Here is a 15,163-nt window from a genome sequence, read left to right on the forward strand (position 1 = left end):
TTATTTGAGGCCCAAAACATAACCAATGTTAAGTCGGTGAATGTCAGTTCAAAGGCCCAGCTTCTACGGGGTCTACGTAATACGTTCCTTCATCTACAACGTATTCCAAGCCCAATGCCCAGGAAGGTTCTTATGAGTTATCTTTTCTTTCTTTTTTAATACTCGTCCGAGTTAACAAAATGTTGTGTGCCACACTTATAGTCATTTTACGTTGTAATTTTTCTATTTTTTTGGGCAACGCGTGTTTAAATTTATTTATTTTTGTGAAAAAATCGAACTTGAGAAATATTTGTCTATTTAGCTGCTCAGTACTACAGTCTGGTAGTGTTTTTCTTTACTTGAAAGTGAGAAGTTTTAGTTTCGAATCTTGTGGATGGCGAATTCGATATCAAATTAGGCTGTCCATTATGTGGCTTAACTAAACTCACCCTCTCCTTAGTGTAAAAATATCGATATACTAAAAAAAAAAAATTTACTTGACCTTCGGAATTGAATAAAATAACAGTTTTTACAACAACCAAACCCGAAGAAACGGTCACATTCACACTGGAGTATGACAGTTCGTCTATAATCACAGAAAATTTTGGTAGTGTGACGATTGCACTCACACGTAATATTATTAATTCAAGAATTATAACAAAGTTAATATTTCATAGATTTAAAGTATTGTATCACCAAACATATATTATACTTCGTGATGATTGCACTGAAAAATGTATCTAACTTATCCAATTTTAGTCTGATGATTGTATCAAACTGTTAGTCACAACATATTTAACTTTCGTGTTGTATTTGATCAATCGACAAAATATTAAGTTTCTATTCAACCACATGCATGCATGGTAGTTGAGCTTCCATTCTCCTTATACGCAACTTACACACAACTACACCAACATGTGCTTGAGCTTTGACTAATTCTTGTGGCTTTTTAATTGCCCGGATAATGGTAATACATATTACGTCTAAATTATATGTAACTTCGTACAGTGATTTATAGCTCGTGCAATTACAATTATTTAACTTAAAATTCAAAATCATTTTTATATCTCCTTTCCTAAGATCTCGGGTTTGAATCTCCCGTAATTATAAACCCCCGTTTACTATATGGACAACGTGGTGGGTGTATTGGGGTTAGAAAGTTCAGTTTTTATGGATTGCAATCTTGCATGCTAGTGAGAAATGGTGTGATGAGATTGTATTGTCCAAAGTTTGAAATGAAGCGAGAGTAGATGGTAGTGGTGCAAAAATCCCATGGGATGCGGGGGGAAGCAATTTGCTGGACGCGTACATTTATACGGTACCTATCACAATCACAAAAACCAGTGGCGCATGTGAGCATGCAAAGCTGGTTACCAACATAGCAAATCACATGACGCATTCGATGTTTCGGGTTTGATACATGAATTCATTAATGACATGTTTATCTACTAAAATTGATGTTTCGGGTTTTTTACTCCCCTTTTTTTCCTTTGCAGCAATACAGACTTGCGGATACTCCTGCAGGCTGCAGTGTTCAAAGGTGCAGAAGTAGAGTCACAGGACAAAAAACAAACGAACAATTTTTTTCTTCTTGCCAACAATCAATACCAACTAACAATCTGAACATGAACGACAACGGAAACGAGCAAACAGATACCAACCCGAAGCAGATTAAATCCTGAATGATCAAACCTGCTCTGATACCAGGTTGAATATCAAAGTGCGCAGCGAATAAGACTAACAAGATAATAGGAATATTATTAAACAAATGAGAATGTCGAAACGGTTACAAAACCCTAAGAGACTACATTGTGACTAACTTGTTTTCTAATGAATAACAAAGTACCATATTTATAATAAACTAACCATAATCTCTAACAAAACCTAATTCTAACGAGCTAAACCCATAAAACCAAACATTCAAATAAACCAAAATACTAATATTTTCCAACACCCCTGTCAAACTCATGGTGGTACACGACATGAGTTTGCCAACAAGCAGATGTGGATGCAAGCCTCCAAATTCCAATGTCAATGCCGATGCTGGTGCTAATACCAATGTCGATGCCAACTTCCGAACAAACAAACAAAAAATCGAACCAAATTTTATTTATTTATTTTTTTTTTTTGCCCGCATGGGCCTCAAACAAGCAACCAATTTTTTCTTGTTTCTTCGTTTTTTTTTTATTCCCTTTTTTTTCCTTTGCAGCAATACAGACTTGCGGATACTCCTGCATGTTGCGGTGTTCAAAGGTGCAGCAGTAGAGTCACAGGACAAAAAACGAACGAACAATTTTTTTCTTCTTGCAAACAATCAATACCAACTAACAATTTGAACATGAATAACAACGGAAACAAACAAACAGATACCAACCCAAAGTAGATTAAATCCTGAAGGATCAAACCTGCTCTGATACCAAGTTGAATATCAGAGTGCGCAACGAATAAGACTAACAAAATAATAGGAATATTATTAAACAAACGAGAATGCCGGAACGGCTACAAAACACTAAGAGACTACATTGTGACTAACTTGTTTTCTAATGAATAACAAAGCACCCCATTTATAATAAACTAACCCTAATCTCTAACAAAACCTAATTCTAACAGGCTAAGCCCATAAAATCAAACATTCAAATAAACCAAAATACTAATATTTTCCAACAAATACTAAATTTAATCCAATGGTGAAATGACTTCAGATTTGGGTGATTTGTTTATAGAGATGATATTTGAAGAAATACATAAAAGATAAACAGTTGAATTCTGAAATTACATTACGAACTAGATCACACAAAAACGTGTATGAAAAAGCCTGTCTCCAAATAAATATATATTATGTAATTACAAATCATAACATTTCATTCAAACAAACAAAAACCTAGTCTAAAAGGATTATGATATTCCTATTTTTTGTCAAGGATTATGATATTCCTTGACAACAACATTCAATGGTCCAATGGCCATCAAACAAAAGAAAAAATTAATCTATGTCCTTTAAACTTTATTATAAGTATAACAACGTTCAATGGATCAAAGATTTATGTGTTTGCATGTGACTCGGGAGAGGGTTAGTCCAAAATTGACAAATTGACATTTGGACTGGACCGCGTCATGGCCCATAAAAACCGTCTCAAGCTTTTGCTTCTTTGCTTCAAATTTTGCTCTCATCACCCACGTTCGTGTTCTACCATCTCCGGTCCCACACCACGCGCTTCCATCTGGGTCCCGCCTCTTTCCCGAGTAATTAAAATAAGGATGTGATATACACACATCTTATTTTACTTCTCACACACTTTTTTAATTTTCGGCCGTCGAATCGAATGAATTGAAGAAGATCAACGGACAGAAATTATTAAGGGTGTGTAAGAAGTAAAATGAGATGTGTGGATAGTATACCCCTTAAAATATTTTTCCAAGCCAGGGTTTAGCTGTAAACCAGGATGATTAGTGACAAAGATTAACGCTAACATGCTGTTTGTTCTTTTATCTTTGCTCCAATCACCTCTACCCCTTTTTTCTTTGTTCTTTTCACAAAATGTCTCATCTTCTTTCTTCTTTTTGGAATCCGATCGAGGAAATTCGTTACGGTACGATGGTAAAAAAAAATTCAAAAGCCTATATATGTGAGAGTGAATTCAAACAAATCGTACGACCTTTATGCTTTTGTGTGTTTTTTGTGCGCATGATTACAGTTAATGCGACAAAAATGTTACTGAAATCGGTCGTGCAAGCACGTGAAGACTAGTTTTGGTCAATACAAAATCAATCAAGATTCGCTTCTTTTGGTTAATCCACAATATTATTGTGGATAAAGCTAAATTATATATGCTGCTAAAGTAGGTCTCATCATGAGACTAACACCGATCAACAACACTGGAATGTCTAAAGATGACGCTAGGTGGTACGAGCAACATGTGATATAGCATTACTATTTAACTGGGTCCGCCTCTTTCCCACTTCTTTTTTGAATCCAATCAAGGAAATTCATTATGGTACAATGGTAAAAAAAAATTCAAAACCCTGTAAATATGTGCGAGTGAAATCAAACAAGGGCGTCAAGTCTAATTCTTTCTGTGTGGTCATAGTTAATGTGACGAAAATGTTATTCGAATTGATCGTGTAAGTGCATCAAGTCTAATTCTGGTCAATCATGTTTGTTGAACATAGAATGCAAAATTAGTCAAGATTGGCACCTTTTGGTTAATCCTCAATGTTATTGTGGATAAAGCTAATTATACATACTACAAAAGTAGGTTTTACCATGAGACAAAGACTGATCAACAACACTTGGATGTCTAACGGTAACTTTAAACAGTACGATCAAAATGTGATTTTTCTAGCATTACCGTTTACCTTTACCGCTTACCTTTTTGTTTATAGGGTTTACACTGTCCACGTGTCGAAATGCAAGAGGTCTTGACACCAACGCTAATTTTAATCTGCGAACTGCAAGGTGGTTTCCAATGGGGGCATGCTCACTCTTGATGCCTCCAACAAAGGAAACACAAAAGTCATAAATAGCTGCAGCAACTTGAAAAAGAGAGATAGATACTCATGGAAAAATAATACTCCTCAAAAAATTCAAGTTAAATTAATTTCTCACACAAAAAAATCCTCTGATATTTTTGCAGAAATCCTGCAAGAAAATCTCTAAAAAAAGCAGTTACAGCAGCTTATGCCCTGCATCTGAGTGTGGAGAATCCAGGTTTTACAAATTGGGGCATGGCAATCCGAAACACACCAACACATTGGTTTTTGTCTGCTCCCGTTTTCCAATGCCTCCAATTTTTGTTTACTTCAAAATTGAAGATGCAGAACAGTACAATCAATATGACAAATATCAAGTTGGTTTCTTCTCTAACTGCAAATTGATCCTTAAAATAAGGCCGAAGATTTGTTTACTTGAAAATTGAGATTGTTACATGTTCGTTGTCGTTAGTTTTGAGTTATATATTCACAACTTCACACCTTTCACAACAAGTTATTCACGTGTTAGATTCAACAATTAGTGATTTTTCATCACGCGTGTAGAATTAAACGCTCATATTCAGCTATAGGTAATTATGTCGGTTCATGACGCTTTAATCAATGTGTCTCATATTAGGGCTTCACCCAATCATATTCTGGTAGCAGTATTTTTACTGTCTACCCTCCAAAAAACAGAGCATGCAAACCTATCAGTTTTGATCATTGCCTATAAGCAATCAGTCGCAAGTTTTTGCAACTTGATATTATCAAAACATACATCAAACTGAAACTCCAAGATTCCTTAAAAAAATTATTAATACAATAATGAATATTATAAAGTTCATAACCATAAAAAGAGGAGTTGCCACTCTTACTATACTCTCTAATTATTTGCATACATGTAAAAACTTATATGATTTATTTTGTCTTTTTGTTTCCTGCTTAAGACCAAACTCACATGTAGAATCTGTGGGGGACTTTGACATTAGATTTTGTTGAAGAATAGAAGGTCCATGAAAAGCAACAGAATTATAATCTAATCCTCCAATTTACAAAACTACAACCATGTGAATTGAATTTGGTCCGGTTTGAAACTTTCCCCTCAGATTTTTGTTGAAAAAAAATATCACATCAGTTTGCAGCAAAAGTTTGAAGCCAACTAGTAAATAATAAGATACAGGGAAAAAGAACCCAAGAGTCCAAATTCTTGTGGGACCCCAAGTCCTTAGAGAAAAACAAAAGTGAGAGGGAGAGAGCCTCCAAATTGTCCTTATATCTGTCAGACAAACCCAACTGCAAAATCCCCTCTCTCCCCTCAAACTTTCACTTGGCATTTCTTCTCTGAGGCATTTTCACAAACACTTTCTAAAAGAAACGTTTCTTTTGCACGGCTATGGCGAGACCGCAACAGCGATATCGAGGCGTCCGACAAAGGCATTGGGGCTCTTGGGTCTCCGAGATCCGCCACCCTTTATTGTAAGTCCACGCTTTAAAACATGACAGTTTTTTACGTTCGCGTTTCTGGATTGTGACTTGGAAACTAAAAGAAAGGTTTCTCTTTCTTGTGCAGGAAGACTAGAATTTGGCTGGGAACATTCGAAACGGCGGAAGACGCGGCGAGAGCTTACGACGAAGCGGCGAGGCTCATGTGCGGGCCGAGGGCAAGAACAAACTTCCCTTATAACCCAAATGCGTCTCAGTCCTCGGCCTCCAAACTTCTCTCGGCAACTTTGACAGCAAAACTGCACAGATGTTACATGGCTTCACTCCAAATGACCAAAACTTCACTACAAGAGCCAAAAAAGCCGAAAACTTTAGTGTCATCGGGCGCGAAAATGCCAGAGATGATCAGACCGGAAATTCAGCAAGGAGCAGAGGAAAATTGGATTGTGAGGGAAGTTAAAGTAGAGAGCAGCAGCCAGCAGTTCAAGCCACTTGAAGATGATCACATTGAGCAGATGATTGAGGAGTTACTGCATTACGGGTCCATTGAGTTATGCTCTGTTGTGCCACCACAACCTACCTAAAGTGTACTTCTTTACTTGCCCGCCCGCTCCCTGGCTGTGGTTTCTCTGGATAGTAGACAAGAACAGTGAAAATCTCTTTAATCCATTCATGCACGTTACTGATTAGAACCATTCCAAAAACTCCGACCGGACGCCCTATATTTATTTCTCTGCCGATGCAAACTCATGCAGCAGATTTAACCCAATTTTCTCAAACTTGCTAGAAATTGAAGTCCTCAGCTGCATCATTAGATTTAGAACCCCATTAGGACTACCTTCTAAGTAAACCATCTGATGATGCTATTTGTACATTATTGTTATTATTAATTCTATGCTTAATTATCCATGGTTTTAATTGTTTCCAGTTCATCGTCTCCGCAGTAAGCGCAAGTGATTTGAATTTCTTCTGAAAGTTGCAGAACCGATGTTGTTAGCCACTCATTTTATTTGGAAGTACATGGAAAATTCGAAGATCGTATAAAAGTGAATGCAGTAAATTCAACTAATTAGTTTGCCCTGTACTGCTGTACATACAAATATCAGTTTCCATGTCCGGACGAGGGGAGAAAACGAGAGCACTGTCTGTTTTCTTGTGCACCTTTTATCTTTCCAAGAAAACAAATAATAAAATTGCTCGGTGCCGTGGCTAGTGCGCGCACGGTACTGTAATCTCATCAGAAAAGTTATCACTCTGATCAGGTGAAAAGTAATTGTTTTAAATTAGGGCCTTCCAGACAACGCATGGTTTTCTGGCTTTTTATCTTCAAATTTAAGAAGCAAAATAATTAAAGTAGTTCTGACTTATGAACACTAGCGAAACCAACTTATGAGCAGGCTTTTTGTTGGGAATTTGCCGATTTATTCAGAAAAAAATGGACACACTTTCTCGTACCTTGCTATTTCAATCAACTAACAAACAATTTGGAGTATAATATATATATGATGAGCTCCTCACAAGAAGAGAGACTTCCCTGCACATCGGGATATTATTCGAGAAGACACAATAACATCTTACGAATGTAAGTAAATTGTTCCCTTAAATTGGGATGTGTAAAATATTATTATAAAATAAAAACAAAACCTTGTTTGAATAAACAAAAATAGTAAACAAGGTTTTGTCTTTTTTTTTTTTTGCAGTTCTTAATCCAACCCTAATTAGAGTGCTTATAAAATATGTTCATCTTAATTATACCTGCTGCTGGATTCAACCAAAAAGGCAATCCCAACTTTTTTGTTTAATTTATGCAACCAATTGCATGTGTGTTGTCCCATCTCTATCAGTGAAAACTTCATGATTGTTCACCTGTTTGGGAATTGATTTTGCTCCCCACAATCATCAAAAACTAAAGTTGTTTACTCTAATTATTTTGTTTTAACCTTTTGATCAATGTGCTTAAATTATGACCAAAGTTAGTGAGCTCACCATCATCAATTGTTTGAAACTTGAGAACTCTCCTGGGGACCATGATCAATTTCCACCTGATCTGAAACTACTTTCCCTTCCTCAAATTCCCCATGCAACGAGAATGCAATTGTTTGGATATTTTAATAAGAAAACTAATTAAAATGATTTGAAAATTTTGAGTTTTAACTATCAGAACAAAATAAAAGGTAAAGTGAATAATACATGATTGACTTTTTAGTGTGGTTTTTCGTTAAAGTATCGTTAAAATTTCATATTTTAATTCACTAGTGAGTGACAACATGATTGATTTGGAATATTATAACCACAGGACCAACGTTAATTCGTTATAAATAAATTTTTCCTATCGTATAGAGCATATATGTTGCAAAATTACCAGTTGAAACGAGACCGATCGAATCATTAGTTTTATAGGAAAATCCCCATTTAGACAACAAGCACTTCTTTTACTGAAGATTGATCGGACAACCTGATTAGTATTGAAATGGATGGGTTTTGGCTCTTACTTTTCCACCATTTTTTTGCACATTCCAGAGCATTATCCAGGTAAAACGTAGAAAACTATGAATAATTTAAGCAGTAATTCTTCTGCTCTTTGCATCATAAAATCAACTCATTAGGGTTTCGGTAAAAACATGCAACGTTACGGAATTTGGGTGACCACAATGATCAACTTGCATTTTGAGGGAAGGGATCTTCTCCGGATTTTTTTTACTAAATTCATCAAGTTCGGAAATTCGGACAATTAAAATTTGATCTAACGGTTAAATTTAATATAATTTTTAAAATAAATCTCTGTTTATAATTATTGAATCAAATTTCAATAGTCCAAATCTGAAGAATTTAGTGAAAATGATTTGGACAGGATACCCTTCCGCATTTTGGAGAACAGAACAGAGGCATTCCCTTGAATTTCACACCAGAGGAGAGAGAGAGAGAGAGAGAGGAGTCAAAGGAGAGATCTTGATCAGAAGAAAAAGCAGTCAAACAAATGATGGTGTATCCAATCATGATGGTGTATAGAATCTCATGGAGGAGGAAGAGACAATCATATTTGGTGCTCAATCTTTTCATTACCCAACAACAAAATTTACATTTAATTGTTTATTTCAAATTTTTCTCTAATTAATGGGAATTATCATTTGTTTTGGCCTTTAAGGTGTCTTGGATCAAGTGCAAAGAATGCAAACATCCAAAACGCAAATTGCTTTGTATTAGGGGAGTAGGGAGTGAGAAAAGTCTCTGAAGTGAAAGGTTTGGTGGGTGTCCTACTCTCCCAGCAATGCCAAAATACGTTGAACCTGTTTATGAGCACATAATTCACAATAACTCTACTATCGTGTTTAATCATCACGTAGTATTATCATTTCATTCTTATCAAAACATATTAATCTGCTATTAATTCTAAAATATTAACTCGTTGTTATATCAAGTGGTAATGAACTCGTTGTTGATCTATATTATAAAATGTGAATTGAATATACTGCATGATTGTCTTTTAGTATCACACAATAATTTTCGTAACGTAGTAGCGCCAAATCCAACAAACACAAACTGAATTTGATATTTTCTATGTCTCATACTTCATTTGTTCTTGTTTCCCCCATCCAATAATCACATGGTTGGGGCATGTGCAGCAGAGCGTGTTTACACAAGTTGTTGAGATATCCACATGGTCCTAATCACAATTACTCTTTAAACTAATCCGAGGAGACAATAATGTGGCATGATAATCTATGAGAAAAGCAGTACTAATCATCTATGTTAATTAGTTAATTAGTCATCAGTCACGTAATTTTCAGTTGGGTAGGGGATGGGCCAGGCAGTAGTTTCACCAAATTAGGACATCATCTAGCAGCTTTGAGAGTGCTTAAGAAGAAGGGCCTAGTCTGGATACTTCACATGTGGAGGTTCATAAACTATAATTTACCTAATTTGTCAAGTCTCACTGTGCCTTGATGGAAATGTAATTCTGTCTTCTATAGGAAGAAGGATCCGGAGAAATCACACGAGATCAAGTGGAAATCCGTGACTTAATAGAATGCAGATGTGGGACTAGCTGATCTACCCTGAAATGCTTCGAGGCATATCAGTTGACTAAATATCTAAAAGTAAAGTATTGTTGCCAGTACTACAGTCTATTGATATTCTTTTTTGTTAAAAGTAAAAAGTCTTAGGTCCGATTCTCGTCAACGACGAATTTGAACCATATTATTACTGGCTCATTGTGAGATTTAGCCTATTTCCCACCATTTTATGATAGATAATATCGTTAGTTAAAAAAAAATAAAAATAAAGCATTGTTGTTCTAATATCCTCATATTTTATTTATTCATCTTTTTGGCTGCTTATTTTTTGTCACTAGATGTTGGGCCGTTAGTTTGGTAATAATCTCTTGGGTGCGTAATATTTTACAAAAAATTCTCTAATGCACATACTTCTTACACATGTAAATAAAGACCGTTAGATTAACATGGACGAATGAGATTGTCACTTTAAGTTAAGTCGCCACCAGGTTAACCAAACCCAAATCACAAAACCCGTTAGGTCTCTAATCGACCCGGCCAAAGGGTTATAAGGCTAAAAATAATTCAAAATGACATGAAAATCATCTCCAACCTAGGGTTAGGCTAAAGGGCTTGTGGGCTCCGTTGGGCCCAAACCCTTAAACCAGGCCAATGGCCTGGCCATTTCCAGCCAGCCCTTCAGCCCAATCTTCCAGCGCCAGAATGTCAAGCTTGACATTTTGCCAGCCATCCAGCTCCACAATGTCAAGCTTGACATTTTGCCAACCCTTTAGCTCAGCCCATTTGAATGCTAACGGCTGCCATTCCTACAACATTCAAAGCTGAAGATAAAAAAGCACCACGTAGATAAGAATTATATCTCAAATTTGCACAACCAATTACATCTCGACACATGTCACTCGAAATCTTATCCGAAAAATTATTAAGATTACATAAAGATAAGAAATCTAGAGTGTTACTCACTTTAGTGACACGTGTCACTCGAAATCCTATCCGAAAAATTATTGAGATTACATAAAGATAAGAAATATTGAGAGTTACTCACGTTAGCGACGCATGTTACTTGAAATCTTATCCAAAAAATTATTGAGATTATGTAAAGATAAGAAATCCGGAGTCTATTCATTTGGCGACAAGTGGCACTCAAAATATGTTCGAAAACCTTATTTTAATATGGTAGTTTAATTTAATTAACCATATTAATTTAATTAGAATAATAAATTATGTTTGGCTTATGACCTTTTGGTCCCCTCAGTTGGAGATGATTTTTTGTCAAAGGGCAATGTTTGGCCTTGGTTAAAGATGATATAAAATATGGCATAACACTGTTCGTTCAAATATAATTTCTTATAGAGCTATAGGGCTAAGAGCAACTCCACCCATGGAGCCCTCCCCCCTGGCAATCCACTATTGAATACACCCATTTGAACAGTAACTGCCATTAATAAACAGTAATTGCCATTTGCATCTCCACCCTTGGAGCCCTCCCCCTGGCAATAGGCAATAAAATATTAGTTTTTTTTGTTTGTTTAAATAATACAAAATAAAATTATTTGTAATTTCGGATAAGATTTTTTAAATCGTTCTCGTTGCGCCACGTGTCATTTTATAAAAAAAATTTATTTAGCGATGGATTTCGATAAGATCTTTATCCAATGTCATCGTGCCACGTGTCGTTATCTTTTGAGAATCTTTGACGATAGATTTCGATCAGATTTTAACTCGTTCAAAATTGCGACACGTGTCATCATCCGAAAAGATAATTATTAGAGATCGATTTCAATAAGATTTTTATCCAATACGATCGTGCCACATGTCATTATCTTTTCAGAATCTTTGAGGATAGATTTCGATCAGATTTTTAACAAATGACGGCATGCCACGTGGCCTTATCTAAAATCCAATCCTTTCTGAATCGTCTATATAATCCACCATCCATCCTCACAAATCTCACACCAATTTTCTCAACATCTCTATCTCATTATTCATAATTTCTGCTTCTTCTTCACCATCCATCATTACAATGTCTTCTTCTTCATCAAGGATGATGTGGGAAATCGATCAGCAAGAGGAAGAATTGTTTAACCAATCTGAAAGAATGTTCAACCTTCAGATAGCCAAAATGAGATGGAAGAGGATGAGGAGCGTAGAAGGCGAGATGACGAAACAAGAATGGCCAGAGCCTCACATTCCCGTCGAGTCATCCAGACTGGTGCTTAGATATGCAAGCCCAACTGTTCAAGAAACCTTGATAGAAGCAGGCAACGACGGGGTGAAGAGCTGTTGGACGATTACTTTGTCCATAACAGTGCATTTCCTAATACGTACTTCAGACACCGTTTTAGAATAGAACGACATTTGTTCAACAAAATCATGACTGATGTTTGCAACCATGATTCTTACTTTGTGCAAAATAAGGATGCTTGTGGTGTTATGGGTCTCCTGCCTGAGCAAAAAATCATTGCTGCGTTACGGATGCTTGCGTATGGAGCATTTGCAGACCAAGTGGATGAGATAATGAGGATGGGGAAATCAACCATTCTTGAGGCCCTGATGAGGTTTTGTGGAGCAGTCGAATCTTTTTACACCACAGAGTACCTCCGAAAACCTACTCGCATGGACTTGCAAAGGCTTTTGAAGAATGGCGAGATGCGAGGTTTTCCTGGGATGATAGGAAGCATCGATTGTATGCACTGGACGTGGAACAATTGTCCAAGTGCATGGCAAGGCGCATATGGGGACAGAAAATGAGCAAAATCTATCATTTTGGAGGCAGTGGCATCTTTTGATACATGGATATGGCACGCCTTTTTTGGGGTTCCAGGGGCTCAAAATGATCTCAATGTCCTTGCCCAATCCCCAGTGTTCAACGACGTCCTGCAAGGAAAGGCACCAAAAGTCACGTACGTCGTCAACGAACTTAGGTACGACGGGCCATACTACCTAGCTGATGGCATTTACCCACGGTGGGAAACATTTGTCAAAACAGTGCCACGTCCGCAAAGTGCAAAGGAAAAACACTTTGCAAGCTGTCAAGATGGGTGCATGAATGATATGGAGCGTTGTTTTGGTATCCTTCAAGCTCGTTGGGTGATCGTCAGGGGTGCTGCCAGAATGTTCGATGTAGAGTCACTTCGATCCATCATGATGACGTGCGTCATTCTTCATAATATGATTGTGGAAGATGAGTTCGATTATGATGCGGTTGATGAATATGAGCCAGAGCCAGACACGATGATCAATTCAAGAACACGGATATATTGTGCGCATGATGCCACCGAAGAACCCGTGCAACACGAGCCATTAGAAAGGGATGGACGTTACAATGAAATGGTCATTCAACGATATACTGCACTTCAAAGGTCATATATGCACAATGATCGGCAAATTGACTTGATAGAGCACCAGTGGGCATTGAAACAAGCTGAAGATACTTAAGTTTATTTAGTATGTTTGTTTGTATTTGGTGTGTTTATGTAATTTTATTTGGTGTGTTTTTTGTAGTGAGTTTTTTATTATTTCGTATGTTTATGTAATTTTATTTGGTGTGTTTATGTAATTCCAATTGGTGAGTTTTTTAGTTTTATTTGGTGTGTTTTATAATTTCATTATACGTGAACAATTTGATGAATAAAGATTTTATTATTAGGATAAATATATTACGAAATTAAATACATGTACTCTCACTTTAAATAAAGTATTAACTTCAATAAAATGGAAACAACATAAATAATAAATTACAACCCAAAGTGATTGGAAAACTATAGGCTCCGATTACAAAAGTACCCTATTCATCACCACTTAACCAATCTGTGGTGCTAGGATCATCTTGTCTTATTGTGCTAGGACCATCTTGTCTTGATCTCGCTTCTCTTGCACGCCTCATTTGCACCACGTCTGCTTTCTCCGACTGCCAAAAATATTTAGAATTTGGATACATCCCTTCTAAATGCGTGTTCATAATGTCACGATCTCGTTGTGCAATTCTTTCTTCTCTAAGCAACTCCCTTTCTTGCCTAAGTAACTCTTTTTCCCTCTGTTCAGCTTGAAATGCTTGTTGAATAGCTGCAACTTTTGCCTCATCTCTAGCCTTTTCAGCCTCATATTTCGCCAATTCCCGTGCCAACGTCAATTCACCTTGACGAGCAAGTTCTTGTATGTACTTTCCATAATCATTCTTAGAAGCACTCATTTTCCTCTTTAAAGCCTTCTTACCTAGAGGCCTAATTGGATAACGGGTCGACCCCGACGTTTGTTCAGGAATGGGCGTTTCAGGCACTTCTTCTCCATCTTTTTCATCAACATGGGAGCCATGATCGGGTGTAGAGTGTGGAGGGGTGCTGTGTAGAGGGGTGCTGTTCATGCATACTTCTAGACCAACAGGCACAACTTTGAATTTAGGACAATCTTTAACAATATTCCAACATTCCCACCGGTGGAATGATTTGTTTCTTGATTTGATTTTGGCAGCATACCATGCTTGTGCTTGAAGTTGCTACAAATGAATAATAATGAAATTATTAGGTAACAAATAAATAATACAAACAAATGAATAATAATGAAATTATTAGGTAACAAATAAATAATACAAACAAATAATAATAATGAAATTATTATTAGGTAACAAATAAATAATACAAACAAATAATAATAATGAAATTATTAGGTAACAAATAAATAATACAAACAAATAATAATAATGAAATTAGATCACAAATAAATAATACAAACAAATAATAATAATGAAATTAGATCACAAATAAATAATACAAACAAATAATAATAATGAAATTAGATCACAAATAAATAATACAAACAAATAATAATAATGAAATTACGTAACAAATAAATAATACAAACAAATAATTATAATCAAATTAGGTAACAAAATAATAATACAAACAAATAATTATAATATATTCTTACCTCATCCGCATAATTTGCCCCACTTCGAACATTACTACTAGCTTGTGTCAAGGCATCTCTCCACGTACTAAATGAATGGCAAAGTATTTTTCAACGATTGGACATCGATTCTTTGGTTCTTTTCCCACCTATTTGCTCAAGAAATTTGGTATGAATTAAACTCCACATTTCTCACAACTGCATCTCATTACCCGTAAGGGAATTATGAGTAACTTTAACCCAGCTAGTGCACAACGCAACATCTTCAAGAAGCGACCAATTTGTACCTGCATCAGTAGTCATTTTGTGGAAAAAAATTGGATTGAAACTTTGAGAGAAAGATAAGAATTTGA

General features: G+C 36.1%; 3 protein-coding genes across 3 annotated transcripts; 2 read left to right on the plus strand and 1 right to left on the minus strand.

Moving 5' to 3' along the window:
* Nucleotides 1–5,501: 5,501 nt before the first annotated feature.
* On the plus strand, nt 5,502–6,819 carry LOC103441781 (ethylene-responsive transcription factor ERF003-like). The gene is made up of 2 exons (XM_008380482.4): nt 5,502–5,925; nt 6,020–6,819. Exons 1-2 carry the CDS (start codon nt 5,843–5,845, stop codon nt 6,474–6,476), a joined length of 540 nt encoding a protein of 179 aa, XP_008378704.1. The 5' UTR covers nt 5,502–5,842; the 3' UTR covers nt 6,477–6,819.
* Nucleotides 6,820–12,278: 5,459 nt separating this feature from the next.
* On the plus strand, nt 12,279–12,958 carry LOC139192397 (uncharacterized). Its single transcript, XM_070814471.1, has 3 exons — nt 12,279–12,591; nt 12,730–12,808; nt 12,895–12,958. Exons 1-3 carry the CDS (start codon nt 12,279–12,281, stop codon nt 12,956–12,958), a joined length of 456 nt encoding a protein of 151 aa, XP_070670572.1.
* Nucleotides 12,959–13,692: 734 nt separating this feature from the next.
* On the minus strand, nt 13,693–14,097 carry LOC139192398 (uncharacterized). Its single transcript, XM_070814473.1, has one exon. The coding sequence runs from the start codon at nt 14,095–14,097 to the stop codon at nt 13,693–13,695; it is 405 nt and encodes a 134-aa protein (XP_070670574.1).
* Between the last annotated feature and the right edge of the window lie 1,066 nt (nt 14,098–15,163).

The sequence above is a fragment of the Malus domestica genome, chromosome 15, assembly GCF_042453785.1.
Source record: "Malus domestica chromosome 15, GDT2T_hap1".
Classification (NCBI taxonomy): domain Eukaryota; kingdom Viridiplantae; phylum Streptophyta; class Magnoliopsida; order Rosales; family Rosaceae; genus Malus; species Malus domestica.

Coding starts and splice junctions, on each gene's coding strand:
- LOC103441781 (XM_008380482.4), top strand. CDS start 5,843: ATGGCGAGACCGCAACAGCGATATCGAGGCGTCCGACAAAGGCATTGG. Junction 5,926..6,019: donor GAGATCCGCCACCCTTTATT/GTAAGTCCACGC, acceptor TTTCTTGTGCAG/GAAGACTAGAATTTGGCTGG.
- LOC139192397 (XM_070814471.1), top strand. CDS start 12,279: ATGACTGATGTTTGCAACCATGATTCTTACTTTGTGCAAAATAAGGAT. Junction 12,592..12,729: donor GATGATAGGAAGCATCGATT/GTATGCACTGGA, acceptor TTGGGGTTCCAG/GGGCTCAAAATGATCTCAAT. Junction 12,809..12,894: donor GGAAAGGCACCAAAAGTCAC/GTACGTCGTCAA, acceptor TTGTCAAAACAG/TGCCACGTCCGCAAAGTGCA.
- LOC139192398 (XM_070814473.1), bottom strand. CDS start 14,097: ATGAGTGCTTCTAAGAATGATTATGGAAAGTACATACAAGAACTTGCT.